This window comes from Coregonus clupeaformis, chromosome 31 (genome assembly GCF_020615455.1).
Source record: "Coregonus clupeaformis isolate EN_2021a chromosome 31, ASM2061545v1, whole genome shotgun sequence".
Lineage (NCBI taxonomy): Eukaryota > Metazoa > Chordata > Actinopteri > Salmoniformes > Salmonidae > Coregonus > Coregonus clupeaformis.
The window spans coordinates 26,989,898-27,010,267 of NC_059222.1; the positions used below are offsets into that span (position 1 = coordinate 26,989,898).

At 42.2% G+C, this 20,370-nt stretch overlaps 1 protein-coding gene across 2 annotated transcripts in view; it reads left to right on the forward strand.

Moving 5' to 3' along the window:
• Positions 1–19,804, forward strand: part of LOC121547340 (phosphatidylcholine:ceramide cholinephosphotransferase 1-like) — a 38,426-nt gene extending 18,622 nt beyond the window's left edge. The window contains exons 1-6 of one of the 2 annotated variants that reach the window (XM_041858552.1): positions 6,697–6,774; positions 9,482–10,329; positions 11,767–11,884; positions 18,347–18,500; positions 18,687–18,853; positions 18,988–19,804. In XM_041858552.1, coding sequence (XP_041714486.1) covers positions 9,719–10,329; positions 11,767–11,884; positions 18,347–18,500; positions 18,687–18,853; positions 18,988–19,167 — 1,230 coding nt within the window. In that variant the 5' untranslated portion in view covers positions 6,697–6,774; positions 9,482–9,718 and the 3' untranslated portion in view covers positions 19,168–19,804. Of the gene's footprint in view, positions 1–6,696; positions 6,775–9,481; positions 10,330–11,766; positions 11,885–18,346; positions 18,501–18,686; positions 18,854–18,987 lie in introns of those variants that run through there. The other variant, XM_041858553.2, reaches the window with a different exon arrangement.
• Positions 19,805–20,370: the final 566 nt, after the last annotated feature.

A 20,370-nucleotide genomic window follows, 5' to 3' on the forward strand; every position in this document is an offset into this window, starting at 1 on the left:
TGTCTTGTTTATTACACACACCTGGTTTCAATTCCCCTCATCAGTATCTGTATACAGTTGAAGTCGGAAGTTTACATACACCTTAGCCAAATACATTTAAACTCAGTTTTTCACAATTCCTGACATTTAATCCTAGTAAGAATTCCCTGTCTTAGGTCCGTTAGGATCTCCACTTTATTTTAAGAATGTGAAATGTCAGAATAATAGTAGAGAGAATTATTTATTTCAGCTTTTATTTCTTTCATCACAGTGGGTCAGAAATGTACATACACTCAATTAGTATTTGGTAGCATTGTCTTTAAATTGTTTAACTTGGGTCAAACGTTTCAGGTAGCCTTCCACAAGCTTCCCACAATAAGTTGGGTGAATTTTGGCCCATTCCTCCTGACAGAGCTGGTGTAACTGAGTCAGGTTTTTAGGCCTCCTTGCTCGCACACGCTTTTTCAGTTCTGCCCACAAATGTTCAATAGGATTGAGGTCAGGGCTTTGTGATGGCCACTCCAATACCTTGACTTTGTTGCCCTTTAGCCATTTTGCCACAACTTTGGAAGTATGCTTGGGGTCATTGTCCATTTGGAAGACCCATTTGCGACCAAGCTTTAACTTCCTGACTGATGTCTTGAGATGTTGCTTCAATATATCCACATACTTTTCCTTCCTCATGATGCCATCTATTTTGTGAAGTGCACCAGTCCCTCCTGCAGCAAAGCACCCCCACAGCATGATGCTGCCACCCCCATGCTTCACGGTTGGGATGGTGTTCTACGGCTTGCAAGGCACCCCCTTTTTCCTCCAAACATAACGATGGTCATTATGGCCAAATAGTTCTATTTTTGTTTCATCACACCAGAGGACATTTCTCCAAAAAGTTCAAACCGTAGTCCGGCTATTTTATGGCGGTTTTGGAGCAGTGGCTTCTTCAGCAAGGGCTGAGCGGCCTTTCAGGTTATATCGATATAGGACTCATTTTACTGTGGATATAGATACTTTTGTACCTGTTTCCTCCAGCATCTTCACAAGATCATTTGCTGTTGTTCTGGGATTGATTTGCACTTTTCTCACCAAAGTATGTTCATCTCTAGGAGACAGAACGCGTCTCCTTCCTGAGCTGTATGACGGCTGCGTGGTCCCATGGTGTTTATACTTGCGTACTATTGTTTTTACAGAGAAACGTGGTACCTTTAGGCGTTTGGAAATTGCTCCCAAGGATGAACCAGACTTGTGGAGGTCTACAATTTATTTTCTGAGGTCTTGGCTGATTTATTTTGATTTCCCCATCATGTCAAGCAAAAAGGCACTGTGTTTGAAGGTAGGACTTGAAATGCATCCACAGGTACACCTCCAATTGACTCAAATTATGTCAATTAGCCTATCAGAAGCTTCTAAAGCCATGACATCATTTTCTGGAATTTTCCAAGCTGTTTAAAGGCACAGTCAACTTAGTGTATGTAAACTTCTGACCCACTGGAATTGTGATACAGTGAATTATAAGTGAAATAATCTGTCTGTAAACAATTGTTGGAAAAATTACTTGTGTCATGCACAAAGTAGATGTACTAACCGACTTGCCAAAACTATAGTTTGTTATCAAGACATTTGTGGAGTGGTTGAAAAACGAGTTTTAATGCCTCCAACCTAAGTGTATGTAAACTTCTGACTTCAACTGTACAATACAGGTGAGAGTAGTATGCATGTCTATTGTGCTCAATGCGAGACACCATTTGTTAGCTTCATCTCAGTTCCGTAACGGAAACACCATTTCGTAAACAATTCCACAGGGAATAAGAAATCTGAAGACATTGAAAATGTGTTTGACTTTCCTATGGCCAAGCACTCGACTAGGCCTACATTTTGACTGCTGTAGAAATACTTTATTAGGCTAGTTGAACTAAATGTACCACTACTACTAACTGATTTTGTCTTGAGAAAATGTTTGACTTTGTTCAGGATATTAATGGGTTAAATCAACCTTCCCCCTATTCTTTAAGAATTCCATATCAGCCTACCTCATTGATTCCTAATTTATTAGTTCACACTTGATTGTCATTGAACCCATAAGGGAAAAAATACATTTCAATACATGTACATACATTTGAATCTTTGCTAGAATGCATGTAATGCCTTAAAATGTATTCCAGAGATGCATACATTTTACATTTATATAATTTAGCAGACGCTCTTATCCAGAGCGACTTACAAATTGGTGCATTCAACTTATGATAGCCAGTGGGACAACCACCTTTAAAAATAAAGTGTGGGGGAAGAAGATTACTTTATACTATTCCAGGTATTCCTTAAAGAGGTAGGGTTTCAAGTGTCTCCGGAAGGTGGTCAGTGACTCCGCTTTCCTGGCGTCGTGGGGGAGCTTGTTCCACCATTGGGGTGCCAGAGCAGCGAATAGCTTTGACTGGGCTGAGCGGGAACTGTGCTTCCGTAGAGGTAGGGGAGCTAGCAGGCCAGAGGTGGATAAACGTAGTGCCCTTGTTTGGGTGTAGGGTCTGATCAGAGCCTGAAGGTAAGGAGGTGCCGTTCCCCTCACAGCTCTGTAGGCAAGTACCATGGTCTTGTATTAGATGCAAGCCTCAACTGGAAGCCAGTGGAATGTGCGGAGGAGCGGGGTGACATGCTGCACCAGACGGGCTGCAGCGTTCTGGATAAGTTGTAGGGGTTTAATGGCACAGGCAGGGAGCCCAGCCAACAGCGAGTTGCAGTAATCCAGACGGGAGATGACAAGTGCCTGGATTAGGACCTGTGCCGCTTTCTGTGTAAGGTAGGGTTGTACTCTGCGAATGTTGTAGAGCATGAACCTGCAGGATCGGGTCACCGCTTTGATGTTAGCGGAGAATGACAGGGTGTTGTCCAGGGTCACGCCAAGGTCCTTTGCACTCTGGGAGGAGGACACAACGGAGTTGTCAACCGTGATGGCGAGATCATGGATCGGGCAGTCCTTCTCCGGGAGGAAGAGCAGCTCCGTCTTGCCGAGGTTCAGCTTGAGGTGGTGATCCGACATCCACACTGATAAGTCTGCCATACATGCAGAGATGTGATTCGCCATCTGGTTATCAGAAGGGGGAAAGGAGAAAATGTATTGTGTGTCGTCTGCGTAGCAATGATAGGAGAGACCATGTGAGGATATGACAGAGCCAAGTGACTTGGTGTATAGAGAAAATAGGAGAGGGCCTAGAACTGAGCCCTGGGGGACACCAGTGGTGAGAGCACGTGGTGCGGAGATAGATTCTCGCCACGCCACCTGGTAGGAGCGACCTGTCAGGTAGGACGCAATCCAAGAGTGAGCAGCACCGGAGATGCCCAACACGGAGAGGGTGGAGAGGAGTATCTGATGGTTCACAGTATGAAAGGCAGCGGATAGGTCTAGAAGGATAAGAGCAGAGGAGAGAGAGTTAGCTTTAGCAGTGCGGAGAGCCTCCGTGACACAGAGAAGAGCAGTCTCAGTTAAATGACCAGTCTTGAAACCTGACTGGTTTGGATCAAGAAGGTCATTCTGAGAGAGATAGCAGGAGAGTTGGCTAGAGACGGCACGCTCAAGAGTTTTGGAGAGAAAAGAAAGAAGGGATATTGGTCTGTAGTTGTTGACATCGGAGGGATCGAATGTAGGTTTTTTGAGGAGGGGTGCAACTCTCGCTGTCTTGAAGACGGAAGGGACATGGCCAGCGGTCAAGGATGAGTTGATGAGCAAGGTGAGGTAAGGGAGAAGGTCTCTGGAAATGGTCTGGAGAAGAGAGGAGGGGATAGGGTCAAGCGGGCAGGTTGTTGGGCGGCCGGCCGTCACAAGTCACAAGATTTCATCTGGAGAGAAGGGGGAGAAAGAAGTCAAAGCATAGGGTAGGGCAGTGTGAGCAGGACCAGCGTTGTCATTTGACTTAATAAATGAGGATCGGATGTCGTCAACCTTCTTTTCAAAATGGTTGACGAAGTCATCCACAGAGAGGAAGGAGGGAGGGGGAGGAGGAGGAGGATTCAGCAGGGAGGAGAAGGTGGCAAAAAGCTTCCTAGGGTTAGAGACAGAGGCTTGAAATGTAGAGTGGTAGAAATTGGCTTTAGCAGCGGAAACAGAGGAAGAGAATGTAGAGAGGAGGGAGTGAAAATATGACAGGTCCGCAGGGAGTCTAGTTTTCCTCCATTACCGCTCGGCTGCCCGGAGCCCTCTTCTGTGAGCTCGCAATGAGTCGTCAAGCCACGGAGCAGGAGGGGAGGACCGAGCTGGCCGGGAGGATAGGGGACATAGAGAGTCAAAAGATGCAGAAAGGGAGGAGAGGAGGGTTGAGGAGGCAGAATCAGGATGAGGATTCCTGTGCCACCGCCGCGCTGACCAGATGCTCTCGGGGTATGTGAGAACACATGGTCAGACGAGGAAAGAGCAGTAGGAGTAGCAGTGTTTTCTGTGGTAATCCATGTTTCCGTCAGCGCCAAGAAGTCGAGGGACTGGAGGGTAGCATAGGCTGTGATTTACTCTGCCTTGTTGGCCGCAGAACGGCAGTTCCAGAGGCAGCCGGAGACCTTGAACTCCACGTGGGTCATGCGCGCAGGGACCACCAGATTAGAGTGGCAGCAGCCACGCGGTCTAGGAATAGACTCGAATTTAGATTATTCAGCTAGCTAACTTGGTACAGTATTCTTCCGTGAAAACCGTCCAGGGCACCGAATCCTATGATGCCATAGTCAACTAGCATGCCAGCCTCCAATAACACGGTTTAGCACCAATACTCGGTTACAACAAACCACCAGTGTGTTAACACGCCAAACAGGTCATTCGTGTCCGTGTCTAACGTTGTGTAAAGTTATGGGTTAGTTTTGACAGTTTGAGTGAGTACTTTGTCAATTTATTCAGCCAGTTAGTTAGCTAGAATAGTTAGCATACTAGCTAGCCATTGCTCTCTGCATAATAATAAAAATAAAATAAAAAAGTTTTCCCATCTCAAGAGGTTACATACAAAAAAGGATTATAGTAAGCTCTTCAGCTTAATAATTTTTTTTAAACATCTCACTACATGCAGTCATTTTTGTAGTCATTTAAATGCATTTTAGTGCTTCTGGTATGCTTTTGGTATGTATCAAGTACAATAAAATTATATTTTTGACAAAATATATTGTAGCTGTGGCAGCCTGTTAAAAGGATCTGGAGGCGTGGCCTTGGGTTAGCTCTCTTTGGGCCACCCATGGAAAAAGTGTCATGACAGTTCATGTGTTATGTTGTACTCTGTTAATAAAGGTTTAGCTTGTACAGGCCAGTTCTGAAGTCTGAGCCTGGCATAAATGAATGTGATACTAAAGAGCACCATTTGTTAATATAGTCACCATCTTATTAAAATATGATTTGGACAGTTTTTTACATTTGCCAAACATTTTTATGTCAATATTTTTTTTTTCTTACAAATACAATCATATGTTATATATTTCTCATTCTGTAATATACAGTATGTTGGAATGTATTTAAAATGTATACTTAAAAAATTAAATATTTGGCCATTTTTAAATATTTGTATCCTAAAACATTTACCAAAAAATATATCCAGATAAACAGAGAGCTCAGTAAAGCAGTAGAGGGCTACTGCAGAGCAAACAGGAGTTGCTCTACACTAGTGCTGATCGATTAACTGACATTTAGCATATTTTTCATTTTTTAAACAACTAATTGACCTGTGATTCAATTATTTGAATTCCATTGTGTTCTTTTTTTCTGTAAGCTCATTGCGCAGTTTCTCTAGAGATAAATCAGATCAAGCCCGAACTGCGATGTAGCAGGGAGTTTGGCACAGAAAATGTGGTAATTAACTACAATGACCGGTCTGTGTTACTTTTACACCTGCTATGTAAAAGAGACTGAAGATCTAAGTGATTGATCGTTTTTATTCAGCAGTCATAAAAGTATGCCTTATTTACTATGAAGAACTACTAAAATTGTGATTTTGTCAGACAGCATAGGCAGCAGCTTTATAGAGATGAGATGACTTGGAATTAAATAATACATTAATTAAATAAAACAAATGTAATATACAGAACTTAAACATTTTGTAAAGTAATGTGAATAAATTATGGTTAATAAGTGCTAAGCAGTAATGGGCTGTCACTACCATCATGGGACTTTTATTAATTGTTTTATTCTGTTACATAATTCAACCCACATAATGCATAGTGCATTTAATGTTTAATGTTTCTTTTTTTTTTTTTATAATCGAACCAAAACCGAACCGACCACTAATCGCTTAGCACTACTCTACACTTAACCCTGCTAAGCACATCATGACTTTCGGGCATATAGTTAATATTAAAAGCTCCCTTTCTGTGTGGTTCCTGATTGTGCAAGGTGTTACCAGGCAACTTGCTAACACAGCTTCCCCTAAACGCCTTCACGTTTTTTAGGAAAGTAGTCATGCTGCCTGTGCTGTGAGTTGTCCAGCCCGGAGTGCTTACACAAACTGGGCGTTTCAGAGTCAGGGTTTTTTCTGGTTAAGGGAGTTGTACTCCAGTCCAGTAGGTGGCGGTAACGCAACAAATTGGATGCCACCCGCCGTTAAACCTCATTGAAGAAGAAGAAGAAGAAGAAGAAGAAGAAGAAGGGTGATCGAAAGATGAACGGAGGTCCACACTCCAGTCCAGTTGGTGGTGGTAATGCACCTTAAAGTTGGTTGCCAACCGCTATATAAAGTCAAAAGAAGAAGAAGAAGCCTAAAGAAGGCGAGAACTAGAAACTCACTCGGTTTACCCTTTTATCTGTGGATTAATTGTCGGAGTAGAGGACCTTGTGCATTTCAGGTAAAATAACAACCCAATGTCTATATCCCAGGACAAATTAGCTAGCAACAGCAACAATACATATTTAGGTTTTCGACCTGTCCCAAAGTTAATATAGTTGGTTCAGAGTTCGTTTTGATATTTCAACCTGCGTGTCCTGATCGCGTCTGGTATGGGTGGACAGAATCAACATGCGCGCGATGGCGGAAGCACGCGCGGTCCCGTCAGCAGTTAGGGTGGAGAAGTCCCAAGGATCCCCAGTAGCAGTAACCAGAAAAGAAGCGACGCTTCTGACGTAATTATCTGGAGAAGTGGCGCCAATGCAATTTATGGGCGTTTGATCCTTTTGCTAATGTAAACCAGATGAAGAGACAACCACCACCCTCCCTCAAAGGCAGATTTGTAAATACAGTTGCCACACCCAGTAAGCATACCCTCCCGAGTTCTTCGAATGGCTTGCATGGAAGTTACCTCTCCCGCGCTTCAAATAAAGTTGCCTCAATTTGCCTGTTTGTTCATTTCTTACGAGGAATAGCGTAGCATACGTATTTTCGTATCGAGGTTGTTCATTCGGCAACATAGACACAGTAGCAACAAGGTAAAACGTTATTTGCTGCAAATTATTCCACAGAGGGTGAAACATTTGCCTACACATTTTAAACGTATTTAACTCATAACGGAATTTGCGTTCTCAGCTATACTGTATTAATACAATAACAATATCAGACATGGTTAGTCGTTGACGCGGTGTGTTTATTAAATACTAACAGGAATGCCCTTTTAACTGGTATTTTAACGTATAATTGTGGCTTTGTCTTCCAACATAGAAGTCTCATGTCCTCCTGAACGAGAGCGCGTGTTAAGTGTGAACATTCTGTGGTCCGGTGTGTTGTGTGCATAAATCTGTTGAATGGGTGACGAATTTTAGTCACTCTACATTATGAATATTATACTTTTACTATTATAAATGTTTTTTTTTTTTAAGTTAGAATATTATAATAGTATAATTTGTTATAGCTACAATTTGTTTCTGCTTTGAGTCATCACACTATTTAACAGATTACATACATTCTAGAATATACTTGATTGTTTGAGGGGGAACATACAGCCTAATACAGTACCAGGGTTTTTCTTTATTTATTAAAACTATTTTCTACATTGTAGAATGATAGTGAAGAAATCAAAACTATGAAATAACACATATGGAATCATGTAGTAACCAAAAAAGTGTTAAACAAATCAAAATATATTATATATTTGAGATTCTTCAAATAGCCACCCTTTGCCTTGATGACAGCTTTGCCCACTCTTGGCATTCTCTCAACCAGCTTCACCTGGAATGCATTTCCAACTGTCTTGAAGGAGTTCCCACATATGCTGAGCACTTGTTGGCTGCTTTTCCTTCACTCTGCGGTTCGACTCATCCCAAACCATCTCAATTGGGTTGAGGTCGGGGGATTGTAGAGACCAGGTCATCTGATGCAGCACTCCATCACTCTCCTTCTTGGTAAAATAGCCCTTACACAGCCTGGAGGTGTGTTGGGTCATTGTTCTGTTGAAAAACAAATGATAGTCCCACTAAGCGCAAACCAGATGGGATGGTGTATCGCTGCAGAATGCTGTGGTAGCCATGCTGGTTAAGTGTGCCTTGAATTCTAAATAAATCACAGACAGTGTCACCAGCAAAGCACCCCCACACCATAACACCTCCTCCTCCATGCTTTACGGTGGGAAATACACATGCAGAGATCATCCATTCACCCACACCGCGTCTCACAAAGCCACAGCGGTTGGAACCAAAAATCTCAAATTTGGACTCCAGACCAAAGGACAAATTTCCACTGGTCTAATGTCCATTGCTCATGTTTCTTGGCCCAAGCAAGTCTCTTCTTGTTATTGGTGTCCTTTCATTGTGGTTTCTTTGCAGCAATTCAACCAAGAAGGCCTGATTCACACAGTCTCCTCTGAACAGTTGATGTTGAGATGTGTCTGTTACTTGAACTCTGTGAAGCATTTATTTGGGCTGCAATTACTGAGGCTGGTAACTCTAATTAACTTATCCTCTGCAGCAGAGGTAACTCTGGGTCTTCCATTCCTGTGGTGGTCCTCATGAGAGCCAGTTTCATCATAGCGCTTGATGGTTTTTGCGACTGCACTGAAGTAACTTTCAAAGTTCTTGAAATGTTCCGTATTGACTGACCTTCATGTCTTAAAGTAATGATGGACTGTTGTTTCTCTTTGCTTATTTGAGCTGTTCTTGCCATAATATGGACTTGTTATTTTACCAAATAGGGCTATCTTCTGTATACCCTGTATACCCCCCTACCTTGTCACAAGACAACTGATTGGGTCAAATGCATTAAGAAGGAAAGAAAATCCACAAATTAACTTTTAAGAAGGCACACCTGTTAATTGAAATGCATTCCAGGTGACTACCTCATGAAGCTGGTTGAGAGAATGCCAAGAGTGTGCAAAGCTGTCATCAAGGCGAAGGGTGGCTATTTGAAGAATCTCAAATATTTGTTTAACACTATTTTGGTTACTACATGATTCCATATGTGTTATTTCATAGTTTTGATGTCTTCTCTATTATTCTACAATGTAAAAATAAAGAAAAACTGTTGAATGAGTAGGTGTGTCCAAACTTTTGACTGGTAGTGAATGTCAAAGTAATGCAAATTAGTTTGAATATTTATCCAAATGTTTTTACATTTTTCTCCCATTTTAGCGCAAAAAGTCACTGCATCAAACAGCTGCAAATTCAATCGCAACCCATGGTCGGATGGATTAACCTCTAGATAAACCTGACTGGATACTCCAGGTGTGGGCAGCACCCAATGTGCTCACCACGTGATGTGTGACTTCAGGAGGGCTCTGGATTTGTTAGACCAAGTCGTGAACACCTCTGGACTCTACCACCTTTGTTTCTCCCTCCGTTTGCAGCAAGTACGGCACAGGGACTGACATGAAGAAAGTGGCCCAGTGGTCAACGGAGGACGTGCTCCTGTGGCTGACCGATGAGGGAATGCAGGAATACTCAGAGGCCTTACGCCACCTGGATGGCCAGGGCCTCCTGCAGCTCTCTAAGGCGGACTTCCAGACGGCCCCTCTGGCCCTTGTCACCTCAGACGGAGGCAGACAGCTCCTGGACAAGATGGAGACTCTCAGGATAGAGCACCACATTGAAGCACATAAAAACGGGCATGCCAACGGACACGCCATCTTGGCTGTCAACAGTGAGGTTAATGGGAACAAGCCCAAGAGGAACGGTGTGGTCAATGAGTTCCACAAGGAGCGGGTCCAGATCCCCATGCCTGAGATCACCCACTCTCCGTTTCCTGAGGAATGGGGAAAGACAGGCGTGGCATTCGTCTACGCCATAATCTGCTTCATCTTTACCACCATCATGATCTCCGTGGTCCACGAACGCGTGCCTGCCAAGGAGGCCACTCCACCCCTGCCAGACAAGTTCTTTGACTTTTTCGGCAGAGTAGACTGGGCCTTTTCTATATGCGAAATCAACGGCATGATACTGGTCGTCCTGTGGCTTCTACAGTGGGCACTGTTAAAATATAGGTAAATGACCAAGATATACTACAAAAATCGATAACGACTTGAATTATAACATCCATAACTTATTGATTGATCCACTCCATGTTAAAGTATGTTTTGAAGTGTTTTAGGCTGTGGTAGTCATGACATTTTGTCAGCCGGTTATTGTCATGCACATGACTGCCGGTCTCATAGTAATTACCCATTAATTAATATCAACAAGTTTAGCATCTCCAGGCCTCCACGTATAGGCCTACAAGCCACATACAAACCGCTGATGCGCACCTTTGGAACATCTACATTACTGTATGTTATCTGGCTATGCACCATGCCATAGGCTGTAAGCTAGTTAATTTAGCACTGTTTGAGGAGCATGCAGCCTCTCGCTGCATGAAAGGTTATATTCCGCCCAAACTCTGTGTGCCATGGCCTCTCCAACCCTATTCCTGCAGCTACCCAGTGCTTAATTTGTGAAACCAAGTGAAATCTGTTCGGGAACATTGATAGTAACATGCTTTCAAAGCTAAACATATTTGATTAAACTGTTGACAGCCCCTCTCTCTGTGCGCTCGAGAAAGGAGGAGATGGAAATGCATCGTGGTGAGATTCTGTAGCTAAAGGTAATGTCAGCCTATTACTAGGCTATTAAAAATCTAATACAAATTCACTATAATTGTAGGCTAACTCTGTAAGCCGCCCTACACAATCAATGAACCAACAGCATCGCCTAGGCCTATATGTTCTCTCCCAGACTCATTGATAGAACGTTTGGAGTGTAGCATACAGTAAGGCAACCAGTCCATCCAGTATGCATAATAATACAGTCCACACTCAAAGACGGTTACTATAATTTGTTTAATTTTGGAGACTAGGCTAGACCAATCTTAAGTATGCGGTAGGCTATTAGGCTATGTATTGTATAACGGCACAGTAATTATTTTAATTGTATGGTTTTTTCGGGCTTGGGCTCATATAGGCCTATGCATATTCATAAGCTCTAATATGCATGTGGGTGTTTTGAGTTCATCATCACCTTAGAATGCGCTGTCCATTTAGTTGTGTTAGGCTTTGAAACAACATACACAACAACCATGCTTTCCACTCAGTTTCAACCTGTTGTTGAACTTCTTCAAATTGATCAATCACAGTAAGGTTTGTTTTAAAAAGCATGATACTGTTTTGATTATAAGTGTTTGATGTGATTTTTGATTGCGTTTGTATTGATTTCATAGTGATTAGAGGGACAATAGAGCGCTGTGTACCATTTGGGTACTACCAACGCATGTCCAAAGTACATAATAGGATATAACCGTGACTCATCGGTCATGTGGAATTTTACTGCGGCCATGACTCTTGACTGCCGGTGTGGCGGTAATACGGTCACCGCAACAGCCATAGTAGTGTGCTGGTTAAGCACTCCAGCAAGTCTTGATTCTTAATGTACAACTTTCTCATCCTCAGGTCCATCGTTGGTCGGCGGTTCTTCTTTATCGTTGGCACACTCTACCTATACAGGTGTATCACCATGTACATCACCACACTCCCCGTGCCAGGGATGCATTTCAAGTGCTCTCCTAAGGTACTTACCACCTCTCCCATTATTCCTTTATGCAAAAACATAGCATACTAAGTGACATGACTGTGTAGTAGCCTTATGTCTTAAAGAGAGAGGAACTGCACCCGCTGATTTGGCCTAATTCTTTTGGCTTGTTCCTCAAGAAATGCTTGCGGCAATGACAGAAGCCAAACGTGAGTTGGGTTGAGGGTGTGGTTTGATGTGGGTGTTTCTTGAGTGTGTCCATTTCACCATCAAGACACAACCGTATGTCAGAACCTTGACCGCATCTGTTTTCCCCCACTCAATCACAACAAACCAATCTCCTGCAGATTGAGTTCAAAACTACAGGTAGATGTATGGTGAGGTGCCGGAGGAAGCTTTGAATAGGGCAGTAGCCTACAGCATAATATGAGAAGAATGCAATTGCTGAATTTAGGTAGATATTCTAAAGTAAGTGTTTTGATAACTTTCAAATGTAGTAATACCATAGAAGCAGTGTTCTGCTAATATAGCAATGTGCACCTTTCATTGTCATTCCTAGCAGATACAGATACTGTGCCTATCAGCGTTTTGTCTGGTGGTAATGGGGCTACCTTGGCAACATGTCAGAGTGGTCATACCTTCCTGTGAGGTGTCCCATATACAACAACAGGAGTTCCCTGTTTCCTGGTGCAGAATACTCAGGGTTTCTCCCTCCCCATATTGGCTGATACCATCAATTCAATAATAAAAAAACTCAATACAAGTGAAAGTTGTCTAGTAAAATGTTAATGCAGAGTGCCTGGTCTCTTCATTCAGAGACGTCAGTATCAAGCCTGTCTGTCGGTCAGGACTCAATCACATCTTCTTGCAAGTCTCCAAGTTATGGCTCCATAGATGCATCTGTGAACATATACACACATATTCACTGTTCTATTACTAATGGCAGTTAGGAGAGGTGATATCTGACAAACAAACATATACTATGTTGAAGTTTGAACAGGTCAGACTAAACCTACCTGATTCTGGCGCCGCATTAATGGGCATGACAGCGTAGATCAGCTTCTGGCCCATGACAGCGCAGATCAGCTCCTGGCCCCTCATCAAAGACACTGGTCGGTCACACACACACACAGAGCACTGAGTACGTTATCGATGGTGGTTATGATTAGCCTGGTGGAACCAACCTGATTGCTGCATTCACCTTTCTATTTCACATGATATGTGAAGTGAAATAGAATGGTTAAAGCAGCGATCAGGCTGGTTCCACCAGGCTAGGTTATGAAGGTGAATTGGGACAAAACTCTAATCTGTTTTGACCTTTGACCAGGTCAAATGTCACCAACCTGATTCAAGTGTCCTCCCTGTTCCATTTATAGGAATGCTCACAGTGAGGGCATGTTTGCGTGATGCTGAGGGTCCCCTTGCTGGTCTTCTCTATGTTGCATGTTCTGCTGCAAATTGGATATCTCTCGAACAATTGCTCAGGAGTATTTCAGTATTTCTGTCTGTAATAAAGCCCTTTTGTAGAGAAATAACTCATTCTGATTGGCTGGGCCTGGCTCCCCAGGGGGTTGGCCTGGCTCCCAAGTGGATGGGCCTATGCCCTCCCAGCCCCACCCATGGCTGCTCCCCTGCCCAGTCATGTGAAATCCATAGATTAGGACCTAATGAATTTATTTCAATTGACTGATTTCCGTATATGAACTGTAACTCAGCAAAATGTTTTAAATTGTTGCATGTTGCGTTTTATATTTTTGTTCTGAATAGTTATCTAGCTAGCTAGCTAAGCTAATGTCAACTAGCCTGCCTCGCTAGCTAACGTTAGCTAGCCTGCCTCAAATCGAACAGTAATCTGCGCCACTCGGTCATGTTGGCAGCATGGTGAATCGTTCAGAAACAAGTTTAGAGCAAAGTTAGTGTGGTCAATCAAATCTCCTATGCGGAGGCGATTAAAAAAGTGACGCTAGTGAAGATATAGTAGTGGATGCACCACAGCCTGTAGTAAATGTTTGCTGCCAGTCAAAAGATACCTTGTGTGTTAAAAAGGTGGATTTTGTGGGGTTCATTGCCACAGTTATAAACATTACGGCTCAAGTCTCAATCAAGTCTCAAAGAAGTCTAAGAAACTGAAAATTATTGTTGGTGCAGCAGAAAACGTTTTTGGGACTTAAGTATTTTACAAGGGGCGCCGGAAGACTTGCAAGGGGCGCCGGAAGACGGCCCGCCCTCCCAGGCTCTTCTTGAACCTGTGTAGGGATCAGATCGGTTTTATTTTTAACAGAACAGTTGTTTGGTAGTTTGTACATTTTGGGGGGTAACTTGTTTCCGTCCCGCACAGTAGGTGGCGGGATGCACACTAAATTGTGCGAATGCCAATATACCATAGAATAATTGTAAATGCCTACTGCTTGCAAAATATGTATTTTCAACTATAGAAAATGGATTTTGCAGGACAAGGATTGTTCTGACTTTTAATAATGCCTGTGAAAGGCTTCGCCTTGCTTTTCTGCTTGGCTGTCAAGTTTCACCATCCAATTATTTCAGATCTATAGGAGGGCAAGTTTCACTATGGCACGACTGTGGCGATATGTTGACACGTGAGAGTTATTAGAATATGGCAAATATTAGTCAATTATTGCATTCTATCCATGCTGGCTTTCACAAACTACCTGAGACATGAAACAGATAGGTGGGATGACATAGGCTACAGGCTGTCGCCATTTTATTAGGCCTAATGCGCAATTTGCCTAAATGGGTAATGGAAACACTTCAACCACTTCATTTCTATTAGACACTGTAGGTTAGTTTTTTTGTTTCTAGCAATTTTTATCTACACAAGATAGTTAAATGGAAATGCACCATAGCATGCAATTGTCGCATTTATTTAACAATTTCACTGAACAAGTGAAACATAGCTAGTGCCGGTTAAAAAATAACTGGAGATGTTCTCACATTAAACAACAACAGACAATGTATGCCTCTTTGGAGGGTTTATTTTTGTTTGGCAACGTTGGTCACGTTTTAGTCGACAGCATTTGTCAATATGACTTAGACTAATTTCTTCAGCAGTTTCGCCTCAGCCATGCTATAGTAAAAGCTGATATACTGTATGCCCTCCCATTAAGACATCAATGTATCTGCAGCCAACATTTAGAATGGTTTCGAGACTCAAAGGCTGGAACATTTATTTGACTGCACATGACGACTTCGCCTACTGTGGCTAACCTCAATGTTCCCCACCATTAGCACATCTGTTCAGTGATATCATGAAGCAGTGGTGTGGTGTTTCAGTGTGTGTACCTCATGAGAGTCCCCCCCCCCCCCTAAAGTTTGTGTGAGTCAGACAGTATAGGCCTAGTGAACACAGTAGGGTTGAGGCCAGGATATGCATCACCTCAGCCCAGCACAGGTCAGGAATGGTGTCCCCTCCACAGTCTAAACTCTCAGAGGAAACCATACGTTATCAGTCTGAATGGGCCCGCTCGCCTGTTTCTGACAGCGCCAAATTTCCTGTGAATCGAACTAAAATCAGCAATACTTTTCCAACTGTTGGAACCGTTTGGCTAGGGGCCAGCGTCACTGACTAGAGGCCTTCTTTCAAGTTAGTCTCATCACATATGATCAGCTTCTAATCGGCAGAACAGGTTTGATTGATTGATTTGAATTTATTTGACAATTTGTCAAATACATACATAAGGGCGCTCCAGCCGATGACGCCTCCACATACAATTTAAGAAAGTCATCAATGATAACACAATAAAGCTTAACAGCTTATTTCCATTGTGTTCCTTTTGAAGAGGGAAGGGGGAACGGGGAATGCAAGGTTAGGCGGCAATTGTAATGGCAACAGACAAAAATTGTTGTTTGTTTCATAACATGAGATAATTAGTACAATTTCCTTCCCTAATAAACAACTATGGGCAGGTACATCTCCCTTGTCTCACATGCCCTTAATATATAAAACAATCAATACCGAATATATACAGGACAATCACAATATAATTAACAACAGGCACCAAAAGGCAGACCATATGCGATCCCAGGGATTTCCCTCTTAGCCACGTACTATAATCTTATACTTTTGAGACATGCTACTATTTAGCCATTTTTTCATTGAGAACTTGAAACTACCTATGGCGGTTATACATTTCTAATTCTTCGGAAGACTATTTCAAAGAATGGCAGCTGAGTATAAAAAGGTTTATTTCCCCATACCACTTTTAAATCTAAAAGGAACAACGTCAGTTTCACTCCTTCTAGTGGAATAGTTATGGTTATCCCTTACTAAGTTAAAGTAGTTACGTAGGTACCTGGGGACCATACTGTGGACAATCTTGTGTACAAGACGCAATTTAATCTGAGCGACTCTCTCTTCCACTTTGAGCCATCTAAGGCTTTCAAAGTGGGAATAGTCAAGATGCGTAAGTGCTGGAAGTTTAAGAATAATCCTTACTAATTTGTTCTGAAATGTCTGCAATTTATTTTGTATTATCTTGGGGGCACTATTGTACCAGGAAGAGCATGCATAGTCAAAGTGGCACTGAACAAGAGCCCCTGCCAATGCCCCCATTGCGTTCTTATCCATATATTTGAAGGTTCTTGCGAGAAACCTAATTTTATGGTTGACTTTGGAGATAAGATTTTGTGCCATGCTCTCCCCTGTCAGATGTTTGTCTAGCACACATCCAAGATACTTAAGAGTATTTTGCTGCGACTACTATGTCACCTACTACCACCTTAAAATCATTGAATTTCCTCAGTTTCACCTTGGACCCGAACAAGATGGACTTTTTCCAAAGTGAAGTGACAGCTTATTGTCATATAGCCATTTACTGACATTCAGAAGTTCAGCACTGAGGGCTTTCTCAACCACCATTTTGTCTTCGTGGGAAACCAACAGTGCAGAATCATCTGCATATAGGAAAAGGTCACATGTACAGACAGATTTCAGATCATTTATATACAATAGAAAGACATGTGGACCCAGCACACTCTCTTGGGGTACCCTGCAGTTCAAGATTTTGGGTTTAGACAGGGTCCAATCCACATCCACCATCTGTTTTCTTCCTAGCAGGTAAGAGCTAACCCATTTTACTGCTAAGTTGTTAAAGCCCATGGCTCTTAGTTTGATTAACAGAATCTCATGATCCACTGTATCGAACGCCTTTTGAAGATCTAACATAACCATACCACAAAATGTACCTCATCTGATCCTTATGTGGTCAGTTAGATATAGTAGGCAAGTGTCGGTGGAATGGGATTTCCTAAAGCCAGATTGGAGCTCATAGAATAGGTTATGTAAGGAAATATAACTGTAAATCTGCTTGAACATAATCCTTTTCATTGAGAGGCCGATAGTTTCCATGATCTAACGTATTCCCTTTTTTATATAAAGGTATGACCCTTCCAAGTTTTAGTTCACTGGGAAAACACCCAGTTCAATAGACAGATTTACAATGTGAGTTACACAGGGGGTGATAATTACCGCAGCATACCTTTGAAATCTGGCAGGAATGTTGTCAAGGCCAGTTGCTTTGGAATAGTCAAGTTCTTTCAGCTTCTTAAGGACAGTTGACTCAGACACCTTTTCAAATGAAAAAGCATCTACTCGAATCCCCTGCTGTGAGTAAAACTGCTGGACATGACTCTCCCCATAGCAACCCGATTGACAAGGTAACTTGCTAATTAATGTATTAGCTATAGTTGTAAAATAGCTATTCAGACTGTTTGCAACCATGGACTTGTCTGATGTAACCTTTCCTCCAATGTCCAAGCTAAGATTTCGAGCTTTGGTCTTTAATTTGTTACTATAACCTAACAGCTTCAGACACTTCCATCATTTACTCGGATTGTTCCTATTTTCAACTATTTTGTCATTAAAATAATATTTCTTGGCCTTCTGTATCATCCTGTTGACCTCATTTCTTAATTTCTTAAAATCTATAAATATATCATCTGTCCTGGATTTCCTGAACTCCAGAAAGCATTCATTTCTACGCTTAATTTCCTTTAAAATGTTATAGTTTATCAATGGTTCTGTTCTTTGCTTAATTCTAACATTTGGTACTGGAGCCTGCTTATCTACAGCATCTAAAAACAATGATTTCAAATTGCTCCAGGCATTTTCCACCTCATTGCATTTCAGTACAGCAGACCAGTCCAATTTGCTCAAACAATTAACAAAAATATCTGCACTATAATTCTTCATAGACCTAATTTTTATTAAGGAATGACGATTAAAAACTGTTTTCTGAACCTTCCTACAATAGAAAATGATGGAATGATCACTGAGCCCATAGTGTACAACCCCACTGTTTGATATCCTTTAACAGAGTTAGTTCAGTTCACGCTGCTGACAGTAGGCTAACACTTCCCCTTTGGCCCCTTACACAGACACAAATGTTGTTACTGTATTGTTGTTGAATAAGTCTGATTATGTACTTATGGCTTTCTGGAGCACACTAACTTCACACACTTTTGTGATGTTTTTTTCTGTTGTAGCTGTTTGGTGACTGGGAGTCCCAAATGAGCAGAGTGATGAAGATGATTGCAGGAGGAGGCCTGACCATCACTGGCTCCCACCACATGTGTGGAGACTACCTTTACAGTGGCCACACAGTCATGCTGACACTCACCTATCTCTTCATTAAAGAGTGTAAGTAGGCTACACAACACTACTGCATAGCCTCTCTTAGTAAAAACCTGTCTGTAATGTTTATTTTGGGGCAACAGAGACACCTGGTGGTATATTATAAGAACTATTAAATCTGATATCTGACTGTTGAAAAAACATGTTTGATTGGTCACATTAAATAAAAGGTATTTCCTATGTTTCTCACAGATTCCCCAAAAAAGTTATGGTGGTACCACTGGATCTGCTGGCTGCTCTGTGCTGTGGGACTCTTCTGCATTCTCCTGGCTCATGACCACTACTCCATAGACGTGGTGGTGGCTTACTTCATCACCACACGCCTATTCTGGTGGTACCACACCATGGCCAACCAGCAAGTAAGTCTATATTTGGTCACACTTACCAGTGGAATAACCAATTTAATTACCCTGTAATAGACTAGTATTACTTGTATGTTCAACGTGGATCAACAATTATGGAATGGTGTTATTCCATTTGATTTGTTTCACAGACGCTAAAGGCATCATCGCAGAGCAACTTTTTCTCAAGGGTGTGGTGGTACCGATTTTTCCAGTACCTTGAACAGAATGTCACAGGCATCGTCCCTCGGAACTACCAGATGCCACTGTCATGGCGACCGGCCCAGTGGAGTCAAGTGAAGTACAGCCGGATCGACACTGAGTGCCCGTGACAGGAGGAAGAGACACCTCCCAGAAGGACATGGTGGTAGGACTCTTAACGACACTCCTCAAAGTGCCATATCTAATCACAAGAAGATGCCCTATCAATCAAACTCTGAAGTTGTTCCATTTCCCTTTAGCATTCTCCTGTAACGCACACTCCAGTCCAACTGGCTAGCACTGTGACCAACCATAATTTCAGCCAAAACATTTCACATTGGAAAACAATCATTTTATCATCTACTCTGAAAGCTATAAGGGTTTCCAGTGGGTGGATTGAAAGCATTTCATTGGCAGGTCAAGATCTAGTTTAGCTAACAATAGGACATGTAAGTCTATAGGTCAATGCCAATATCTCCCTCTGTAATTGTTACAGATACTCTGTTGCTGAAATTGAATGAAATAATCATGTTTGTCTCGGCAATTGGGCTGTTCCAAATGTTTGGTCTTTCATGCTAAAATGTTTTACCAAGTTTTGGTTCAAAGACGTGCTGTAGTGTTGAGAACTGACCTGTCATGAAGCAGGAGGCACCTTTTGTAGTGCAAACCATTTTAAAAGTATATAACCAACGTGGTCTCGTAGCATTTCGTATTATTCTGTATGTAAATCCGAGACACTCCATTTAGTATGGGCCCTCCTGTAGCTCAGTTGGTAGAGCATGGCGCTTGCAACGCCAGGGTTGTGGGTTCGATTCCCACGGGGGGCCAGTATGAAAAATGTATGCACTCACTAACTGTGAGTCGCTCTGGATAAGAGCGTCTGCTAAATGACTAAAATGTAAATGTATGATATTTTACGTTTCGTATGGTATGTATTATTTTGTGGATGTTCAGCATCCATTTCTTATTGTGTTACGAATTACAATTCGTATGATATGTTACGAATTGCCATTCGTATAATATGTTACGAATTTACAAAATGTATGATATGTTACGAATTCCAATTTGTTGTGGATTCCAATAACGTTAGCTAGGTGGCTAGGTTGCTAACGCTAACGTTAGCTAGGCTAGTGGTTAAGGTTTGGGATAGGATTAGGAGTTACGTTAAAGGGTTAGGGGAAGGGTTAGCTAAAAGGGTTAGGGGAAAGGTTAGCTAGCATACTAATAATTGCAAAGTAGCTAAAAAGTAGTAAGTAGTTGAAAAGTTGCTAATTAGCTAGAATGCTAAAGTTGTCCGTGATGAGACTAAAACACGCAATGCTAGACGTTTGCGT